Genomic DNA, 20,734 nt, shown 5'->3' on the forward strand with positions numbered 1-20,734 from the left:
ATCATGACGGATAAAGTCGGAAGTTCTTCATGCTTCAAGAAAATATCCGCCCTTGGAAGTGTTGAAATTCGACGCGCTCTTTTCTCGACGAGGAGAGTATGTAAGATGTTATGAATCACGATTTAATGATTTTTTTTTTTGCTATTGAGAGGGCAGTACAGATGGTAAGTTTTTTTTTATGGATGCAAAATTCATATTTTTGGGTAACTTGACTATCATAATAGATCCTTCCTTTTATTTTTCTTGGTGAATTGGAAATATTTTATGACTCTACTATTTTTCTTTAATTTCTTGCGTTTGAGAATTTTCCTTCACTAATCTAATCGAAGGTTTTCTCTGCATAGATATTCCCGTATATCCTTCGCAGTTCAAATGTCACGGTTGCGCCCCACCATGAGTGAAATATCTTCCCATAAAATGATCAAAATATTGTTGATTCGTAACAATGTACTGATATATCTTTTGTCCTGTAGCAGGTTTCACAATTAATCAATTCATCAACTTTCCAATACAAGAAATCCATTTAAATTATACAAAGTCAATTCGACGCCACTGTTCGTCATCATATACTGTATTCGTCATTAAGAAACACAATAATCTATTCACTTTGCTCACACCACATCTCTCAGGCAAGAGTTCTATGCATTGAAAAATGAAACGCGAAGAGCGCAGAGAAGCACGAAAAGATTAGGCTCGTGGACGAAAAGTAGGACGGAACCTAACCTGTCATCAAAACAAGTCATAAAGTTGAAATTCATTCCTAGTCCACCACAACAGACTCTTTGAAAAGTCAAACGCGGTATGAAACAGGGACACGTTTCTCACATTCTGTGGTCGGAGAAAGTAAGACGAATTCATGTCCCTGATCAATAAGTTTTTGGGTGTTCATACTTGGGAACACGCCATGGAGATCCTCCGACAAATGCTCACAGAAATTAATGAACGGAAAATAATGAAAAATGCATAGACCTAAGTTGTGGGTAATGAAAAAATTTTCATTGACCAATCGTTTCAAGAGACATAAGCCATCATTTTTTGGAAAATAATTTTCAAATATTTTCTGCGAAATAAACGGAGCTTATATGCTCAATCAACTTCTGTGATGACACTGTGAACATCACCTATACAGATTATACCAGCAAACAACTGGATCTCTGCACCAATTTAACCAAGACAGAAGGAAATTCAACCATTCTTCACAGAACAAGGATTAGAAATGCTCAGTCATACTGAATAAGTCCTTGCAATAGATCGATGGATGCATAAAACTCAACTGTTACCATCTCAATTTTCCCTAATCCGCACTCAGAGAAAGAAAAATAAAAACAGAGCTTAAACTCTTGTTTTGTGAGGGGTGAGCCACATAACTCAGGATGCAAAAGTCAGAGACGGACAAAATTTAACGGCATCTGGCCATAGGTATCCTCTTTTTTTATTGATGCAAGGATTTCATAAATGACATACTTTAACCAAAGTTATTCCCCGTTTCCCCCTGTTTGTGTTCTTATACTGTACATGCATGGAGGGAAACTGTAGTGCCTATAAACAATACGGCTTCGCACGTGCTGGCTATAAAAAAAAAAAAAGTCCAGGACAACTAAGATTGCAGTAGGTATCGGTTGGTGCAAAACAAAAATTAATACTCCGCCATTTAGAACATATTCCACCATTTGCGGTTTTCCATTCTCTTTGCGAGTTCACTCGCCATGGAGGCAAAGTCTTCAGCTCCACTCTGCAGCTCTTCAGTTCGTCTGCTAATCCTCTGTTAAAGATGGCGACAAAGTCACATCCGTTCCAAAGGTAAAAGACTCCTACCATATATAAGGACTCTGTCTAGAGGAATGTATTGCAGAGACGGGTGACGAGAAAATTTGATTCTGAAGCCAACTCAAAACCAAATCCTCTAAGTATTTTAACTGTTCCATTGACAATTCTCCAATTCAACATTCCACTATCTACTCTTTGGCCCATTAAGCTTTTAACAGTTTTCAAGGTGATCTAGGATTATTCTACACTCTTCTACAGTATACTTAGGATCCTTCGTGCGAAAACAACATCATTATGCATCCTGGGACAACCACATCTGAAAAGTTAAACAGCGAGAATCACTTGTCCCTAAACGTTTAAGAAAAAGTAGATGGCTAATTTAGCAATAATCATTCACACCTACAGTTATCAACATGCAGGGTGGAGGATTATAGGTGAAAGCTCAAAAGGGGGGGGGCGCGGATTAGCGGGAGAAAGGGATAGAGAGAGCAAACAAAAGTTCCTCCTCAAATACTATATGTTTCAAAATGAAAAATAATAGGTCTCCTCAACCTTAAATTGCTTCTCAAAAGGGATTTATCCAATTTATGAATATAGACACGAAAAGAAAGAAAAAAAGATCCTACCTCAAGTTTCTCTTGGCGTTGGACAAGTTTATCCCGAGCTTGTGATGCTGCTGAAGAGGCATCCTGAAATACACCCACTGTAAGTTATGTAAAGTATAAGAGGATTGAGATAATCTAGACCGCCAACTCAAATCAATTTACCCCTGTTTTCCTATATTTGGCAATAATTTCTTCACGAGTTCTGGGTCTTGGGTTTGTATCAGTACTAGCACCCTCAAATAATCTTTCCCTCTCCCCCTTTCTTTCTGCAAAGCAAAAATGGTACTATAAAAACTGCCTTCAAATACATAGAACTATTGTAGCTTAAAGAAATTATGTTCTACCACTTTCATCATGCTTGGTTTGATGAGATGATGATGAGACAGTCACAGGTTCATCAATTTCAATATCATCTGCAATAATAAGTTGAATGTCAAGGAGGAGAGGCAAAGAAAGGTAAATCGAGCTAGGAATGAGGTGAAAGTGAGATCTGTGACCTATACTAAGCTCAATGACTTCATCATGATCGGTTGGATTTGGAATGGAAGTCTTCAACATTAGAGGCTCAGAAAATATGCTTTCGAGAAGCGAAGGATTATTTGAACCCGCTTCACTAAAATACGAATTATCGTCAACTTCACCCGCTTTGAAGCCCTTGATGATTCCGCCAGAAGCCCCCTGACCGGCAGTTTCCTGCAGCTATAGTTCTTAGATTCAGATGTATTCATTTTTTAGGCAACAGAGAAATAAAATAAAGGCAACCTGCAGTTTCTTCTCATTTGGAGACAAATTTGTGCTTGCACCTACAGCAGCTGCGACGACTTCGTCATGGAGGCAAGGCAAGGAATCAGGAATCCTACAAGATCACAAGAATGCTTACTCTCATCCAATGAGTTCGTTTTGGAATTTAAGTTCGGAATTGTACAGAAGGAGATTGTGTACGTCAGATTGTAATACAGATTGATTTCTGTGATCCCCAAGTCACAAACTAAAAACTTAAGTGGGTGCACACATCCACACCTCTGTGCAAGAGAGAGAGAGAGAGAGAGAGAGAGAGAGAGAGACCTCCAGTCATTTTCATGGGCTGATAAAGATATGAATGCAAACTCACAACCGTTGACCTAGAAAAAAGAAAAATGTCATCATGAGCGAAGAACCATCAAGATCATTTCAAAGCTACTTCTTCCTTTTGAAGCATCCGCTTACTCCATCTAAGGTTGTTTGTCATTGTGTGGTACCTAGATAGGATTGATCAGATTCCTGGGATAAATCATGAAAAGTTTCTTCACCTTAAGCTTTCCCTTGAAAACATCTCACCATCTATAAATGTCCATTTTACGATTGGAAAAGTAGCTCTAACAAATTTTTAAAGGTCCATACTCCGGTTCAATAAAAGATCTCAGTGTGTATTATATTCAGATCTTGTTGAAGATAGAAATGAGAGTTCCGATGATGATGAATTCTTTCTCCTCTTTCAAAGGATCTAGGTGAAGAATTATCATAATTCTGTACCTGGTACTGATAGTAAAAGAGAATTAGCAAGTCATATTCTAAACTCCAGAAAAGAACTGACCAGGGCAATTTTCCCATTGCCACAGGGGGACATCATTTTATCCATGTTGGTCTTAAAGTTCCACCTCAGAATGGACATCAAAGAGCTTTCTGCCACCACTTCCAAAGTTAACAAAGACCTGTCCATAAATGATCATTTCCATCAGAAAATTCTCATCACTGGAGATTCTTTGTCAAAACATACTACCAAATAGAAACTATATGGAGGCAAAGCAATTCATAACTCAGCAACCACTACTTCTGGTCAAGATTGTCCACCTTACAGCGGATTCCCAAGCAGTAATATGAAGGGAGGAATACAAATAGTCACCTTACCTTATTTCAATGTCTCCAGTCTGATAAACTATTACTAATCCAGAATCCTTCTCATCTATTTTCAGGACTGTTGTCCAACAACATGGTTTTACGAGGTTGACTTGTTGAATGAAGTTATTGTCAATCTGCAAGACAGCCAGTTAACAAACTTTCACATTAAAGAGCATTACAGGAGGTGACGATAACTTAAAAAACGATTGCACCTCAGTAGCAGATGTCAAAGGATGTAAGCTTATCATATCTTCACAGCAGAGTAAAACAAACAATTTTGGTCCCAGTCCAAGAGGGGTAGCTTGAGAGCAGGCCGCTGATTCAGATATTAGGGGATTACTTCCCTGGTCAAACTTAGAACCGGCATTTCCCTCTTTGGCTTCACCTTCCTCTGACAAGTTCACCGGATGAGAGTCAAGAGAGACCTCAGAAACAAGATCACTGCTTTCTGCGTTCAAAGTTGAAACAACTTAAAAAAAATTGCCACTAAAGAATTGCCAAAAGTTAATCCTCTTCACAAATGAAAATTCTTGCCTATTATATGCAGAGATATAGCAGTGTGGTTATTTCCAGAGTGGAAGGACTGAGAGCCGATGATATCACCGTTGGAACTATCCAAGATTGCAACATGGGCATTTTTAGTCAATATGAATATTGGTGGCTCTTCAGGATTTCTTAGACCTCCGCATTCAGATTCACTTGGACCATTTACCAAATTGCTACATTCTGCAAACGAACTCACAACTAGAGAAATGACTGGGGAACTTGAGTCTGATGCCCTGTCCGTGACATACAGAACTGACATAGTACTAGCATCAAACACTGCCACCTGGAAACCAAGATGGAAAAGTCAAAGATTGAACCCAATGGACGTAAAAGATGACAATATCATCAAAGGCTCAATTGATGATCCTCACCTGGCCACATTCAGATCCAACAACAAGCTTGGTTCCAGAATTTCCAAATTTTAGAGTGCCAATGGGAGAATTGAGCAAAGAAAATATAGCTATGCACTGTGGCCCATCCTCTTGGACTAAATTTTGAACTGCACGAAAGTTGCAGACCATTACACACACAATAACATTCAAAAGAGTACCAGCACCTTCGCTCAGCCAGTTAGACGGATATCAGTAAAAGCAAACAGCTACTGCCAACTAGGGGCATGTATACTTAGAGTCCACAGATATCGCACGCTTTCATAAGTTAAGACTAGAGAGTTACTTCTCAAAGAGCACTCTCCATCTTTCAAAATAGATAATGTTGTGAATCAAAACCTCCGATAGAATAGTCAATAAGTGGGATGGCCATTGTGCCTTTTGAGAAAATTCTTATCAGGAAGGTCATGCATCCCCATCACCAACTTTTGCTAATCTCGGGGCAGGAAAAATGTTGAAATGTCTTTGGGACGCTTCCAGACCAAATCTAATTGCTTGGTGCCTTCACAAAAGGGTAAAAAAATTTGCTGCATGGTTCCTTCAACCTGTTTCATACACCTCCAAAATCCATGGCTCCTTTATTTAGTGTCTAGTCATGACACTTTCTTTAAGAAACATTCCAAGCGTTCGCATAGATCCAAACTGTTTAAAAAGTCACAAGTACTTTAATATCATACCTTTATTCTCTGTTTCTGTCACAATGTGCAGGGTTGTTTCTTCTGAACTATTAATCAACTTGTACAGAAAAACCTATGCAATCACAATTGGAGAAAAGAGATTCAGTGTGCTGTTAACATATGGTTGTGGAAACATCATGCAACTAATTTATAACTCTTACAAGACCGCACTCATTTCCGACAGCCAAACTTAAAGTGGTTGAGCAAAAATCTATGGCAGACACTGCTGCATTTGCACCCGAAATCATGATATCTTGCACCTGCACAATACATTATATTGCTGTTTACTCATCCCCCAGAAAGAAAAAATGATATCGTCATATGAAGAATTGCCTTTGCAGAAAGGCTAGACTGCAAGTAGCTGAGAAAGTAATGGAAGTAAGAAAGGCAAGCAGTCAATGACAGTTGGTGATTCAGGGATACTGCATTGAGACACATACCCGCGGATCTAGAACATAGATCGGTGACAGAGTTGGACATGTTGCGTCCCACATTCGAACCGATCCATCTCGATAACCTGCTACATAGATCCTCTCAACTTGATTCACTTCTGAAAGGCGAAGTCGACTAGGGACCCCGCCGGTTAAAGGCCACTCAGTATGGCCGGTTGGAACATTGTTCTTCAGGTGATGTTTTGCAGCTGCAACTATCTAGTTAAGGGAGAAGACCTAGATTGATAATTATTGTTGACAGAATATTAAAACTTCCATGAAAGCTGTATAACGGACCACTGAGGAGTCAGACAGAGGCCAGAAATAAGCCATACCTTTGAAAAATCTCCAGAAAACGTCCCATCAGCATGTACAAAACCAAGGTGACTCACAGTCATTTGTGGTTCCACAGTAGGTATGACCATTGGATATGGCAATGGAGAAACAGTAGCTTTTGTGTCCTGCTGAGACATTAAGGCAGAGAGACAGCCTTCATCATAGACATGCAGTTGTCCTGGATTCGTTAATACAATGAGGGACACAGTGTAAAATCCACCAATTGGACTTGAAGTAGGTAACAACACCATATCAGCATAAGAACCATTAAGCCTGAGGTCCACACGGCCAATGCATTTCACTTCTTCAATCCCAGAAGCCCATTTAAGACTCAGAATCTGCAAAATTCGGTGAAACAATGATATAAGACCTAGTTAATTGGTGCTATATAAACAACAATCTATGTATTACTGACACCTTCCACTAAGCATTGATCATATATTTCCCATTATAAAAGCAAAATAGACTAAATTTGCATTTTCAAACAGCCGAAGAGCTATTACAGGTAAAAAAACAGCTGGAAAGCAGGAAAACTAACCTGTGCCGTGGTAAAAGAAATCAATCGGCAATTTTTAATCTTTTTACTTTTCCCATTTTAGTGACATTAAACTTTAGTGGCCACCATTACTTTGCAAAATGGAAAGATTTCATCGTAGTGAGATAGATCATTCGCCTAATCACACTATTGTGGTGAGTTGCTCAATTGTTGATAGCAAACACAAATTTTCCTATGAAGCTTGATGATTAAAGGGTGCAACAATATAGATTAAAAGCTGACCGTCAACACTTCTTCTGAACCGATTTCATCACCGCCATAGACAAAAAGTTGGCCGCCATGACCATTCCGAGATCTACTGGCAGACCAGTGTAACACAATGACCGGAAGTCTTCTGTCACCAGATGCTATCTGAAGCTTAACAACATCATTAGACACTTTTCCACCATGCTGATTTCTGGAGACAGCTGTAGACATGTTCCACAACAATATATCCCCATCGACATAACCAACAGCCAGAACAGACCCATCCGCAGAGAGCCAACAAAGAGAGCTTATCTCTTTGTCCATCTGTTCACTGTCAGAGATATCCTCGGAAAGCTCATTTCTTGCTACTTTTGGCAAGGTGATCACTGTTTCCTCTTTCAATTGGAGATCTTTTTGGCCTCTCACTAAGACAGCCTGATTTGCAGAAATATCCCAGAGTACAATCAACCCATTGTCATATGCAATTAACAGCCTGCAAGCAATCCAATCTCTTTATTAGCATTAATTAACCCGGGACACAGCATATGCTAGAGGGCAGTGTATAAACCTCACACAGTCGTACATCCCACTACTTAAAGTAACCATCAGTTCATTTAGAAAGATAACAGTCTCAGCTGTTGACCTAGCTTAATATCTAGTTAAAATATGGAAAAAAGAATATAAAACAATTTGAAGCATTTGTACTGCAGTATATGCACGATCACATTAACTTATGTACTGGCTAAGTTGTCATCCTGTCCAGGGGTATCCGTGCACAACAGGAGTAATAATCCCCAGTTCTTTTACCTATCATAGGGCCTACATTCCAAATAAACCAAGCCACCAGCTCAATGTACCATCCCCTAATCTTCTAACTTCAGCATATGTAGCAAAGTTGCACTCAAAAGCTAGAAGTTGGTTGCTTTAAATTCAGATCGACATTGTCAGAAAGAAAATGAAACATAGTTTATTAGGCCATCCACAATGAAGCACTCCAGGCCAGAAGTCATTTAACGAAGTTCATTTAAGCAAAAAGTTAAACAAATGGTAAACCTTCAAAGGCCCATGGGAAAATGGGTGCTCTCATCAGGATCATCCAAAGACAAGTCACCAATCTAAAAACCATAATCATTAATTTGGCCACCATCGAGTTTTCATTTTGCAAGACGACTTTGATATGACTTAGAAAGTGAACAAATTACATGGCATCGGACAAACTATATAATCAAGCTAAGCTATCAAACAAAAAAACCATAAGGAGAATAGAGTGTATTTTATTGTACCTATTTCCTAGGGAACGAGGTTGTGTAAGAACCCCCACAACAGACTGATGATGAGGCACAGAAATTGCAGCTGCTTCTGGAAGCCGGACAGGAAATTGGAATTAATAACTACAGCTAAATAACTATAGGGACACATCATTGTCAAAACACAAATAGTCACTATAATTCCATATATACATAGCCAGGTCAACCGTTTTCAATAATCATATATAGTAGGAAGTACTACATAAATCACAATAATATGGCAGAAACCATGTTTCTATCCCTACATGAAGAAAAAGGCTTAGTTATATTTATCTTTGTATCAGTGAAATCATTCATCAAACAGTAGACTAGATATTTTCTTTTGACACAGATTTGGAGAAAATGCTGTTTAATATGAAGGGAAAAGGCATCTTAGCAATCCATTTGCACCATGTCGATATGAGATGAGGTTAGACAAAGCAGCATAACTGTCTAACGGTTAGTTACATACTTCAAGTTTACTTCATGCAAGAATCAAACTTTTATATCGTTGAGCTAAAGTCCATGTCAGAAAGTAGAAACCAAAACCTTGAGCTTATCAGTTTCCAAAATGGCCCAGATCAACTGGACAGTCCATACATGTGAAGCTACCAAGATTCAAAATAATGCTAATGCAGTGAGTTCATCAACTCCGTTTGATGCTAAAAGAAATGCAAAGACAAGTTGAGTAGGAAACGAAGTAGCATGGATTTGTCAGACCATTTACAAGTGAATGTATTGAAAGATTACCGGCGACTGAATCTGCTGGAATAAGGTAAGGAAGTTGAACAATCTGTCTTTGGCCTGCATTACATTGTAGCACAAACACCATACCGTTCTCATCCCCAATATACCTGAACAGAAGATCAGATCTCATGGGTCTGATAGGCTCTAGATAAAGGAAAATAACTGATAATGGAATGTTTCCAGAGATTGTAATTTGTACATGTATCCAGTCCCCCGAATCACTGAAAAGGCAGTTATATTTGATTCCCACTGTAAAGTACAAGCAACATTCCTATACTTTATGTCCCAAACCTGCCAATGTCAACAGTCTATTAAGCCAGTCAAGACAAAATTGAAAAAGTGTCAACAATTATACTGAGAAAATGAAAAAAGAGAAAGGCAAACAGGCATTCATCAGAAAGAAGGTAACACCAGATAAGAATTTGATTTATTGGAATTAAAAGATCACGTGGACTTAAGAGTTTAAACCTGTATGTCGTTGTCAGTGGATATACTGACTAGGAAACCTTGATTTTGCAGGAACTGTTGAAAAACATAATAATGTTAGCTGGTAAGAATCAACTTTGCAAATGAATGGCAATGGATTTTGTAGAGATAACAGAACTTCATCTTTTTATACTTCATCAGAATGATGTACTTCACCAGAGTTACTTCTAAACGCCGTAAACATGCAAATGAAGATAATAAATACTCCATCAGAGAAAAATTGACAGACCTCTAAGTGCTTAAATGGCAACTGCTTTGCAGATACAAATAAAGCTTCCATATTATCACCCCCAATCACTTTGATCCGACCATCCCTGCAGTTGAATGAATTGAATCAGGGTCAAAAGTGGGTAGAGTCGCATGACCTAGCGGCCTACTTTGCTATAGGCGCTTTGAGGGTACGACCACAATATTTTGCAGAGGGACAATGGTCAAACACTTGCAGAGGATTAACAATTACAGAATGATTCTTTGACAGAACAAATAAAAGATAAACACAGTTTCATCTCGCCTTGAGATTCATTTACGTAGTCAACAGGACATCCAACTCACAAAGTTCCTATTGCCAAAAGGCTCTGAATGGGATCGAGAGCCATAATAGATGAAGTAGAAGGAATGCCATAGTGAACTGTAACACGAGGATCCAAATCCATAGATGTCAAGCCTCCGAGTGGCACATTAATCTGCAAAAGGGAAAGCAGTAATGGAAAAGACTGATCAGATTTCCACATAGAAGATTAGAACAGACAAGAATCTTTACATGCTACTCCTAATATATCCCTTATCCACGGGATACGAACTGAACGACGATTCAGATGTGGAAAAATTGCCGGAAGAATTGTAGACGAACTTAAAATTTAACGATCAAAGAATTCTATGATGAACTCCAGATGGCATATGCATGTGGCATTTTGAATGCCAGAACTTATCCTCTAAAGGAAACACCTTTTTTAATACTCTTAATGGCAAATCCACCTAAGGAACGGTTTTGTCTGCATAGTGAGATGACTTTGCAATTTATCTCAAGCCTATGGGAAAGGTCAAATTTCCTCGAACTCCATCTAAGTACAAACTCTCTCAGATCCAAAAAAGCTCAAATGCCCTCCTAGCTGCCTGGTTTATGGAACAAGAACACACAAACTCGATTATCTTCAACAAGGTAAATTCACCCATCTAACATTTTCTCTTCTGAAATCGACACCACCCGCACGACTTTGTGACATTGTCATGGAATCTCCTCACTTTATGAGGTCCGAATAAGCAGCCATAACAAGGATCTTTCAAGAACTCAGCATTAGCGACCTCGCCATTGCCATTTTGCCGCGGCATCTGGCCAAACGGGCACAGGTGGCCCAAGTCCAAGCCTTGCAGGGGCGTCAAACAGTTGACTTTTCGATGGAAAAACATCAAACTCATCGATACATGCTCATTCTCCATTGCCTTCACGTATCATTTTAATGACATTTCCACTAACAAAGTTCTCGGTCAAATTCAGCATTTTGTGTCCGCGCCATCTCCAGGGGATCGATACTCCTGTAATTCTCAGCTAACCGGACAATGCTGTTTACCCAAAACCAATCAAATTATCATCCGATTGCGAGTTTCCTTTCAAATTCGTCCTGGTCGATTGATGAAATGAGGAAAAAAAACGAGCTGCCCATGCACGACAAAACCTCGGGGAACAAACATGGAACCCGGAATTCCGCCATTCAGCAATGACAAAAATTCCAATCAACAAACAACCCAGACGGGTCGACAATACGAGCAAAGAGAGAAATGCGATAAGGGGGAGAACCTGAGGAGCTTGCGTCTCTGGCTCTTCTTCTCCGTGATCGCTGCGGCGCCGATGCTGCTGGTGCAGCTGCTGATGCAGCTGCTGCTGCTGCTGCTGAAGCTGCTGCGCGGCCTTCTGCAACAACCGCTTGGCGAACATGGCGAATCAGAGCTCCGTCGCCGCCCCCCTCCCCTGCGAATCGCCGGAAGAACGAGGGCCAAAAAGGTCTGGCTTTTCCGTTTTGCTCAATTCGAAGCTGGAGAAAATCCGTTTTCGCCCAAGGTGCGCAGGCGCGGATGATTACGATCGGTGATCATCTGATGGGAGAATTTTGACGACGGTGGTTTTGCCAGCCCCTCCCTCTCTCTGATCGAGACGGTTGATTTGTAGACTTTTTGAGCTGAACATTGACTAATTCGTCTTTCTCTTTTTTTTTTTGTGGATATTTTAAGGCATTTTTTCCTGAGTAAGCAAAGTATATTCGGCTGGTCTGGAATTTTTAGGTTTGTCATTGAGAATTTTGAATTGATATACGGGCATTGCAACTTTGAAGTGGCCTTTGATTAAATCGATGAAACGCAAAACCGGTCCATAGGTTTGTCCGGATTAACTTTGGAAGGGAAATCACCGTGTGTTTTAATGCATGTCGCGATTTGTTTTTGGTAGGCCTAATTCCAAAAAAAAAAGCACCGATTTTAGGTCGAATAACAATTATGGCCCCAAATTTTTTTTATCTCATAAAAAAACATCAACTTTAGGTCGAATGATAATTTTGACTCCCAACTTTTTTTGTCTTGTAAAAAAGCACCAACTTTAGATTGAATAACAATTCTGGCCCCAACTTTTTTTTATCTCGTAAAAAATCACCAACTTTTACTTAAATCTCAAATTTGGCCCCCTTGACTTAGAACTATTGGTTATCCATCTTAACTATTTCACCTCAGCAATAAATCCACGTGGCTTGGTAATTGGATTTAAAGCAGTATTCATTGTTTTCTTTTCAGAACCAAAACTTGAAGAATAACGATGAAACTGTTCATCTCATTCACTTCGCCAATAAGTCAAAAAGATTTCCAGATTGAATATCTTTGGTCAGATTTCGTCGTTTTGTCATAATTTGAAGTTGTAGACCACCACTCGTCGACAGAAGCCATGGACAAGATCTGCTAAACTCACAATCATAACATTTTTTTCTCAAACAAGAGTGACTTCAGATAGAAAGTCAACGGAGGGCCAGATTTAGGATAAGGGTGAAAGTTGGTGATTTTTTATGAGGCAAAAAAAGTTTGGACCAAAATTGTCACTCCAACTAAAGTTTGTGCTTTTTTTTTTGTAATTAGCCCGTTTTTGGTAGTAAGAACAAGTACACTGGAAGTCGTAAAAGCTTGTCACGAAAATGCAATCAAGTCCTAAAACTTGTTGCGAAAGTACAATCGAGTCTTAAAACTTTAAAAAAGTGCAATCAACGAAAGCAAAAGTACTTGATTAGATCAATTTAACAAGTTTTTGGATTTGATTGCACTATTTGAAAGTTTTAAGACTCAATTGTACTTTTGTGACAAGTTTTAGGACTTAATTGCACTTTTGCAAGTTTTATGACTCGATTGCACTTTTGTGACAGGTTTTAGGACTTCCAATACACTTATCCTTGGTAGTAAGAAAGATTCATTTTAGGATTAAAAGTTGGAACCTCCAACCGAAGATGACTTGCCAGGTGAGAATTTCGACTCCTTATTTGTCAGGATGGCATTCATTCAAAGAATATCTTGTAAAGCATGAGTAGGCAGTTTTACTCGTTTTTCATATGGAAAAAAGGGAAAAAATTAAAACCGAATGATCGATAGAAACCAAACAACCCAAATGAGATTAGATAAATTATTCTAGGCTCGAAATTTAAGCAGGTAAGCAAATCCCATTTCGCGATTGGTGTCATGTTTTCAGTGTCTAATGTTGCAATCCCTTCTCTAACTTATCCCGAAAATGAGTATATCACACTAAAAATCCGTAGCACGTCGTGTACTAACAACTCCATTCCAAAGCCACCGAAGACATCAAACAAAGAGAAAGCTCTGAGAACTCACGATTCACCTATCTCTCTCCCTCTTCCATTGAAATACACCAAAGGAAAATGTTGAACCTTTTATTTATTTTTTGTTAAGGATAATAGAAATCAAAATTAACGATCATGTCTTATATCATATTCCGCCCTGTGACCGACCTTAATGAATTATGTAGATTAAGCAATTAATTTCGTCCCCTAAATTATGCTCTTATGCTAATAATTTCTTCCCTAATTTCAGCACTCCTTGTTTTGGGACACGAGTCAGAACGATGATGATGGCCAACCCGTGCCGAGTCCCCACCTGCCACCCCCCACGGGAGGCACAACTTCCCCCACAACAAGGCCAAGAGGCTGGCACTTTCATCTGCCAAAAGGTCTAGGAATTTTTTGGAATTTGAACAAGATAATTGCAAAAAAAAAAATTAGAAAATAAAAAGGGACACGAACTCCAAAATGCAAAAAGGGTGCTATAGTACTCCATTTGGTCTTTTTCCTATGTCCATATGATTCCTTCCTACAAGAGTCCCAAACGCCATCCAAGACGCACCACAACATTAATCCTCGGACAACTAAAACCCTACAATGCCACTTCAAAACAAGGGCTAATTTAAAAAATAATTAATATTACGAAAAATTCCAAACTAGTACACGTGTAAAAAATTTATTCGAAACTAATTTTTTGATTACGAAAAACTCCAAACTGGTACACCCGTAACAATTTTACCCTCTGTTAGTTTCCGTTAAATTTTACTGTCAAATTTATGAGTTTGATGACACGTGGCAGTTGACGGGTGTACTGGTTTGGGGTTTTACCTTCCGTATGTCATTGGTGTACCATTTTGCGATTTTTCGTTATATTAATCCAATTTAACGAAGGGGTAAATTTGTCACAAGTATACTAGTTTGAGGTTTTTGGTAGTCAAAAAGTTAGTTTATGTAAATTTGTCATAGGTGTACCGGTTTGGGGTTTTTTATGATAAAAAAATTAGTTTTGGGTAAATTTGTCACATGTGTACCAGTTTAAAGTTTTTCGCGGTATTAATCCTAAAAAAAAAGCACAAACTTTACTTTGAGTGACAATTCTTGCTCGAACTCTTTTTTGTTTCAATAAAAAGCATCAACTTTTACTTGAGTCTCAAATCTGGCTCCTGTGATGTGAAATTTTCAAATTGTTCGAGCCAGATTTGGAATTTAAGTGAAAGTTTGTGATTTTTATAAGACAAAAAAAAAAGTTCGGACCAAAATTGTCACTCAAGGTAAAATTTATGCTTTTTTCCGGAATTAGGCGCTCTAAAACAGGCCTTAATTGCCCAAATTAGAATAATTAGTGTGGTTGCTCTTATTTCATTTTCGGTATATTATGTCCCCCTTTGAAGGCATGAGCTGTTCACCCGGTCCTAGTTGGATGGATCCACTCCCACAACCACAAAAAGAATGGAAATTAATTTGTTTCTCTAATTGAAATAATCGCGAAAAATAAACATCTCGATTTGGACACATCAAAAATTTAGTTTCTCTTAGTGTCACGCATACATATCAATCAGAACCGGTAGATTTCATATAGATTCCACGCGCCTAATTAATTACATTCGCGCGGGACGATCGATATAGTTCTATATGTCCAAATCAAAGCTGCCGTTACAACTCTTGCTACGTATGAATCGAAATAACTCACATTTAAATCCATATGATGCCCTAGCAAATTGGGTTGTCTGGCTTTCGGATCTTTCTTTCCATGTCTAGGTCTAAGTGCGGCAAAAATACCATACTCTAAATATCGCAAGCTCATATTTGCCAGGTGACATGATTTTGGCAACCTTCTTCAAGACAGCTCATCACCTCCCTAAACAGCTTCTCTAAATTAAATACTTTTCCACTAATCAAATTTTTGGCTCACTAAACACAATTAAACTTTGCCTCTTGCACACGTGCGATATTAAGGCCCCTCCCCCACTATATATTGACCCTGTATAAAAATCATACTCTTAAGTCATCGGCCTTTTGATCTCTCTCAACGCATTTTGTGCTTACCTCAAACCCTTCATTGTCATCATCGTCAACATGGCATCTTCGGCTCACGAGCAGCACCGCCACTTCCCGGACATGTACGGCGCCACCTCGGCGCCGCCGCCGACCCCGTCGGCTGTCCCCGCCGCCGCCGGGACGGACTCCGCCGCCGCCGCCGCCGATGACTTCCTCTCGCGGCTCATCCACCGCCTCCCGCCCGCTCTCTCTCTCCCCAGTCGCCTCTCTCCAACCACAACCAACAATAAACCCAACTCCGCCGCCCCTGCCGCCATCTCGAACGTGTCCTACTCGGATGAGAGGGACGATTCTTTCTTCGAGAACCTCTGGTCGGCTTCATCTGCGGGGTTTTTCCAGATGACCGGTCATCCGATATCTTCGAAACTCGCTCGCTCGGCAGAGTCGGAGTCGCTTGCTCTCTTCGACCTCGCCCTTGACCAGAAAGAGCTGTGCTTCCCGAAGAACTGGCCTTTCGGATACGAACGTGACGAAGACGACGACAGACTCGGCGAGTGGTTTTGTTTAGATTCGCTGTGTTCCTGCTCTTCCGAGTCAAGCGAGCTGAAGCTAGAATCGCTGCGTGAGCTCGCTCTTGCGATGGAGAAAGTGGGTTGTGAGATAATAGAGTGGATGTCGCGGGCGATCGGGTTCGAGAACCCGGTCAAGGCGGATCCGACCCGGGTCTGTTCGCTGATGTGGATATCGAAGGGCTGCTCCGACGAGGGTCACCAGAGAGCGGTCATGCCGGGCGGGTTTTACCCGTTCGTAGTCGGGTTGAGCTACCAAATCAGGACCCAGAAATATTCTCTGTTGGCGGATTCGGGCACGGTCACGGTGTCGCCGGAGGCCGGCTCTTTGATGGTTGCAATCGGTGACATTGCTCAGGTGAGTCCTACCTAACTATACGTGATCGCTTTCATTTTCATTGCAGATGGATTTTTCCGTCTTCAAACTAATATGACTCATTGAAGTGGATTAGAATTTACTTAATTCGATCGTCCAGCCAATTTTGGGGTAGGTGAACTGGGTAAAAACGGGTCGGGTCATTTTAATTAGCTGAGAAGATGAAGTATAGCATATCATTCCGTGTCGTATTTTGTTCGTCATTTCTCTATATCGGGGATTTATTTATGGGAAAATTTCGGAAAACCCTTTTCTCAATAATGTATGATCTTGATTTTTGTTCAAATATAGCCTGCTATAATGATAAGAAGGAAACCTACGCTTCAATATTAGAATGATAGATAGAGGCTGCTTGACAAGATGGTGGGATTAATGAATAAGAAATGAGGCCCCACGAGGAAGAGGAATTCTTGCTTGATGGACGCTGGAATTTGAAATTCCTGGCAATCCATCGATCAAGCGTTGTCAATTTTTTGGCACGCATTCGTACAATCATAAAATAATTGGAGCTTTGTGCATCAGCAGGTGGTACGTAGCGATTTCATTTGTCCGAATAGAGAGAAGAATCCCGACCATATAAATGCACATTCGTGACGTCATTTTGTCATAAGATTTTTTCCACATTAATTAAGCTGGCAAGTCTCAATTGGCCCCCTTTGATTTGGACCTTCGTCCGTGAAAATCAACATCTCAAAAAGGTGAAGTGCGATGTTATTCCTTTGGACAATACTATTTGATATTATTCGTGGGTTTTCAAGCGTCTGATCAATTAATCTTTATCGGGACATGATTGATCCTTCTCAATAACACGAATATTGCATAAAATCACGGCTCGATCAATCCAAATTTTCACCATATGCAAGTACATAAAAATGGCAGGTGTGGAGCAATGGGAAGCTGAAGAAGGTGAGAGGGAGGCCGGTGGCATGTGGCGAGGGCAACAGTAGCAAGCCATCAAGCACCATAACCATGTCGCTGCTCCTGAGCCTTCCTCTGGAAAGCACAGTATCTCCCCTTCTTCCTCTGCAGAAAGTCATCGTCCATGACCAAGATGATGTTGATCAAGAAGAAGGAGAAGAAGGAGAAGAAACCATTAATGCAAGTGACAAAGAAAAGGTGATGTTCAGATTGTTCTCGTTCGAGGACTATGCATGGAGGGTGTATCATGAGCGCCTAGTCATTTCTTCGCCCAAAGACCCGCTCGACAGATACCGCATTACTACTAACTCTTGAGATCGTATGCATCTCTTCATTCATGCTCTTTATTTATTTGTTTGTTTGCCCCCCTTGAAAACCCTTTTCTTGTTAAGGGATGCTGGAGAATGCTCTTTAATTTGCAATTCGCAATCCCCCAAATTATCTATTGAAAATGATGAAAAGTAGAGTAGAATAAACAACCATCTCATGTTAAAATTCATATAGTTTTTAGGATCATAATTTGACTTACATAGACATAATGATTTTGAAGGTTATTTTGGATTGGCAGCATGAGGAGCTATCCAAATTTATATGAAAGACTGCTCGTTGATACTTGGAAAACGAGTGTAGATATTACTAGAAGTTGTGACATAAGATAGAAACATATGGGTCATAATTTTTACTGGTCTTTGAGAGAATATGATACTCCATGCGCATTATTCAAGCCATAACGTTCAATACCCCGTGTTATTTTTCGACGAAAACACATTATATTATAATAGTGCTCCAAAAACCCTCCTCACTAACATAATTTCTTTTTCTATCAGTCAGTGTTAGCTAGTAATTTTGTCCCTCGGTCTTTATTAAACTATATCTGCAAGAAATCACTTGCTCTAGTGATCACTCGAGAGATCGATCACTAAAGAGCTGAATTAAACCCTAAGAAGAGGTGGACAATTCTCAAACTTGATCTACATTTGTTACTTTCGAAGGCCCAAAATAAATTCTCAAACTGGGATTTGAAGAATTTCAGACAGCGAGGTGAGTGGCTGGGCCGGACATGCAAAACTCTGTCCGTCTTCTCGATGGGCTGCCGTACATTCAGGCCCATGAGCATATATAACAACGTACTGCATGTTGAACACGTCACATGAACAAGCGCGACATCAAATTTGAAGCATTCTCCGCTACCAATTCCTTCCCAAGCTCGACCGGGTCAATCTTGTCACCTGGGAACATCTTGATTAGTCTCGTGCGCACGGGACGAGATAGTCCCACGAAGTTGTAAATTGCCTCGGACCATCAAAACCTTCTAGCTCCATTTACTTAACAAGGCGGGCTTTTTCCCTGTTTTAGTGCAGAGAAAAGTACTCTGTTTATGCAATCTTTCTTTCTCTGTGCGGATGACTTCACATAGCAATTCCCTGTGGTAATTTAGGTAATTTCTTGTTGCATGAGGAGATGGATCGGCCCTCGTTGTGGCAACCATACCCAATTGACCCGAATGTGTACGTGATCTGTAGTGCCAAAGTGGGAAGTAGCTGTCGTGGTGAAAGGGAAATTGCACCTGCTTGGTGGTTTATAACGTGATTGAAGAAGGAACCCAGACATGAAGGAGATTACACAAACAAACGCGACCGACACTTTAGAATATAGCTAGTCAACTAGCGGTTAGTCACTTGCTCGTCCTAGAATAGCAAACAGAAAATTAAAATATGTCAGCTTACAAAAGATTATATAATCCCACGTTCTAACAGGCTTCTTCTTTAATGGTTTCCGTACAATGTGCACCAGATGACAGCTTTGTGTGTCCAGCTGACGATTTCCTTTTCCTAGTTGTCCCTCGATCGCACTTTTGCGTGTAGTTATTCGGAAAGATGACGATGATTAAACACGAAAAATGTCGGGAAATAAACATCAGAAGTGCTTCTGAGAGAGATGAGATTCGTTTTCGCCGGACCCTGCGTACACGAAATCTGAAGAGAATCGAGCTCGTTTTCAAGAGAAGCGAAAGTGATAAAGCAACACATCTTGGCCACATGAATTAATCATGCAGCGCGATGACGTATGGTTGGAACATGTATGGATGATATTTGCATTAACATAACTTGACAAGAGGGGCACAGAAGCTAGAGAAAGAGAGAGGCAAACCGAACAATGACTCTGATATGAGAATGATCTTTCCCTGTTGCTGTTGTGAACTGACAACCTGAGAAAGGCACATGAACACTCTCCACACTTTGTCTGTGTAAGTTGCCTTGCCTTGGAAAAAAAGCGATGTTGCACCCATCAAACTAACACGTCGGATGGGAAAAAATGGCCCCAGCGAGATGGCAAAATAGGTTCGTGATCCGGCAAGTACAGCAACATCATTGTTGGTGTAGTCAATACATTGAAGAAAGAGGTTCCTTGGCTTTTACTTCTCTCAAACATAAAGTTATTACTAATTGTCCTAGGCTTGGTCTCTGTCCTTTGGCTCTTAAAAATTATGCCGACGATTAGAGAAAGAGCTGGACGATGGATCGAAGTCATGATCAAAGTTGTTGAGGAAAAAGAAAGATCAATTCCCACATGGGGCTTTTTTCGTCGGGAGAGAGATCGAAAGTTGATCAAGATGACTTTTTGACTCACACCCACTTGAGCGAAGATTAAGCCTATCATCATTTAACCTACAAAATGATTTGTGCCTTTTGACTCGGATCCGTTCGATCCCAGATCCCGCAAGAATCCCTCATCAAATAAGTCCAGTATAAGCACTCTGAACTGTCGAAGATGATCAAGTGCAAATTGTAAAGCTAAGGATCACATGATTATACTCTTCTATGGTTGACTTGCTGTGATGATCAGTTTATTTTAGCAGCAGTGCGATCGGCAAATCGCGCACTGAAAAGTGGATGTGATCCCATGAATGAAAGTGTTCAGCCTTATTTTTCTTTCAGCACTTGTTGTCACGAACTAGAGGAAATGATTTCTAAATGTAACTTCTGAGCCAAAAGCAGCTAGATAAGTCCTAAAGGATCTGTAGAAGTTTCATTCTGACTTGGGTAGAGCCACCGCATGATCACATGAACGACCCTTAAATGACTCAGAGTCAAGCGCTAAAGTCTCAGCCGTTGAACCACTAACCCTCACGAAGATAGATACCATGTGAAACAACGGTTG

The 20,734-nt window shown here is 40.1% G+C and overlaps 2 protein-coding genes across 3 annotated transcripts; one reads left to right on the forward strand and one right to left on the reverse strand.

The window, feature by feature from the left end:
- Positions 1-1,421: 1,421 nt before the first annotated feature.
- LOC115670077 (lethal(2) giant larvae protein homolog SRO77-like) lies at positions 1,422-12,014 on the reverse strand. Of its 2 annotated transcripts, none has more exons than XM_030591283.2 (24): positions 11,686-12,014; positions 10,443-10,573; positions 10,120-10,204; positions 9,873-9,926; positions 9,604-9,695; positions 9,408-9,511; positions 8,655-8,730; positions 7,408-7,864; positions 6,629-6,967; positions 6,303-6,512; positions 6,024-6,122; positions 5,863-5,935; positions 5,168-5,295; positions 4,785-5,079; positions 4,463-4,698; positions 4,260-4,384; positions 3,946-4,063; positions 3,438-3,493; positions 3,135-3,228; positions 2,870-3,065; positions 2,717-2,785; positions 2,535-2,638; positions 2,394-2,456; positions 1,422-1,762 (listed from the first exon to the last, which is right to left on the reverse strand). In XM_030591283.2, exons 1-24 carry the CDS (start codon positions 11,821-11,823, stop codon positions 1,652-1,654), a joined length of 3,453 nt encoding a protein of 1,150 aa, XP_030447143.1. In that variant the 5' UTR covers positions 11,824-12,014; the 3' UTR covers positions 1,422-1,651. The 2 variants fall into 2 exon arrangements, with proteins under 2 accessions (XP_030447143.1, XP_030447136.1); XM_030591276.2 differs by having other exon boundaries at positions 2,870-3,071.
- Positions 12,015-15,498: 3,484 nt separating this feature from the next.
- On the forward strand, positions 15,499-18,024 carry LOC115672992 (uncharacterized). The gene is made up of 2 exons (XM_030595007.2): positions 15,499-16,636; positions 17,534-18,024. Exons 1-2 carry the CDS (start codon positions 15,788-15,790, stop codon positions 17,885-17,887), a joined length of 1,203 nt encoding a protein of 400 aa, XP_030450867.1. The 5' UTR covers positions 15,499-15,787; the 3' UTR covers positions 17,888-18,024.
- Positions 18,025-20,734: the final 2,710 nt, after the last annotated feature.

The sequence above is a fragment of the Syzygium oleosum genome, unplaced genomic scaffold (assembly GCF_021117445.2).
Source record: "Syzygium oleosum isolate NSW1041296 unplaced genomic scaffold, Sole_v2.1 Sole_v2.07, whole genome shotgun sequence".
Classification (NCBI taxonomy): domain Eukaryota; kingdom Viridiplantae; phylum Streptophyta; class Magnoliopsida; order Myrtales; family Myrtaceae; genus Syzygium; species Syzygium oleosum.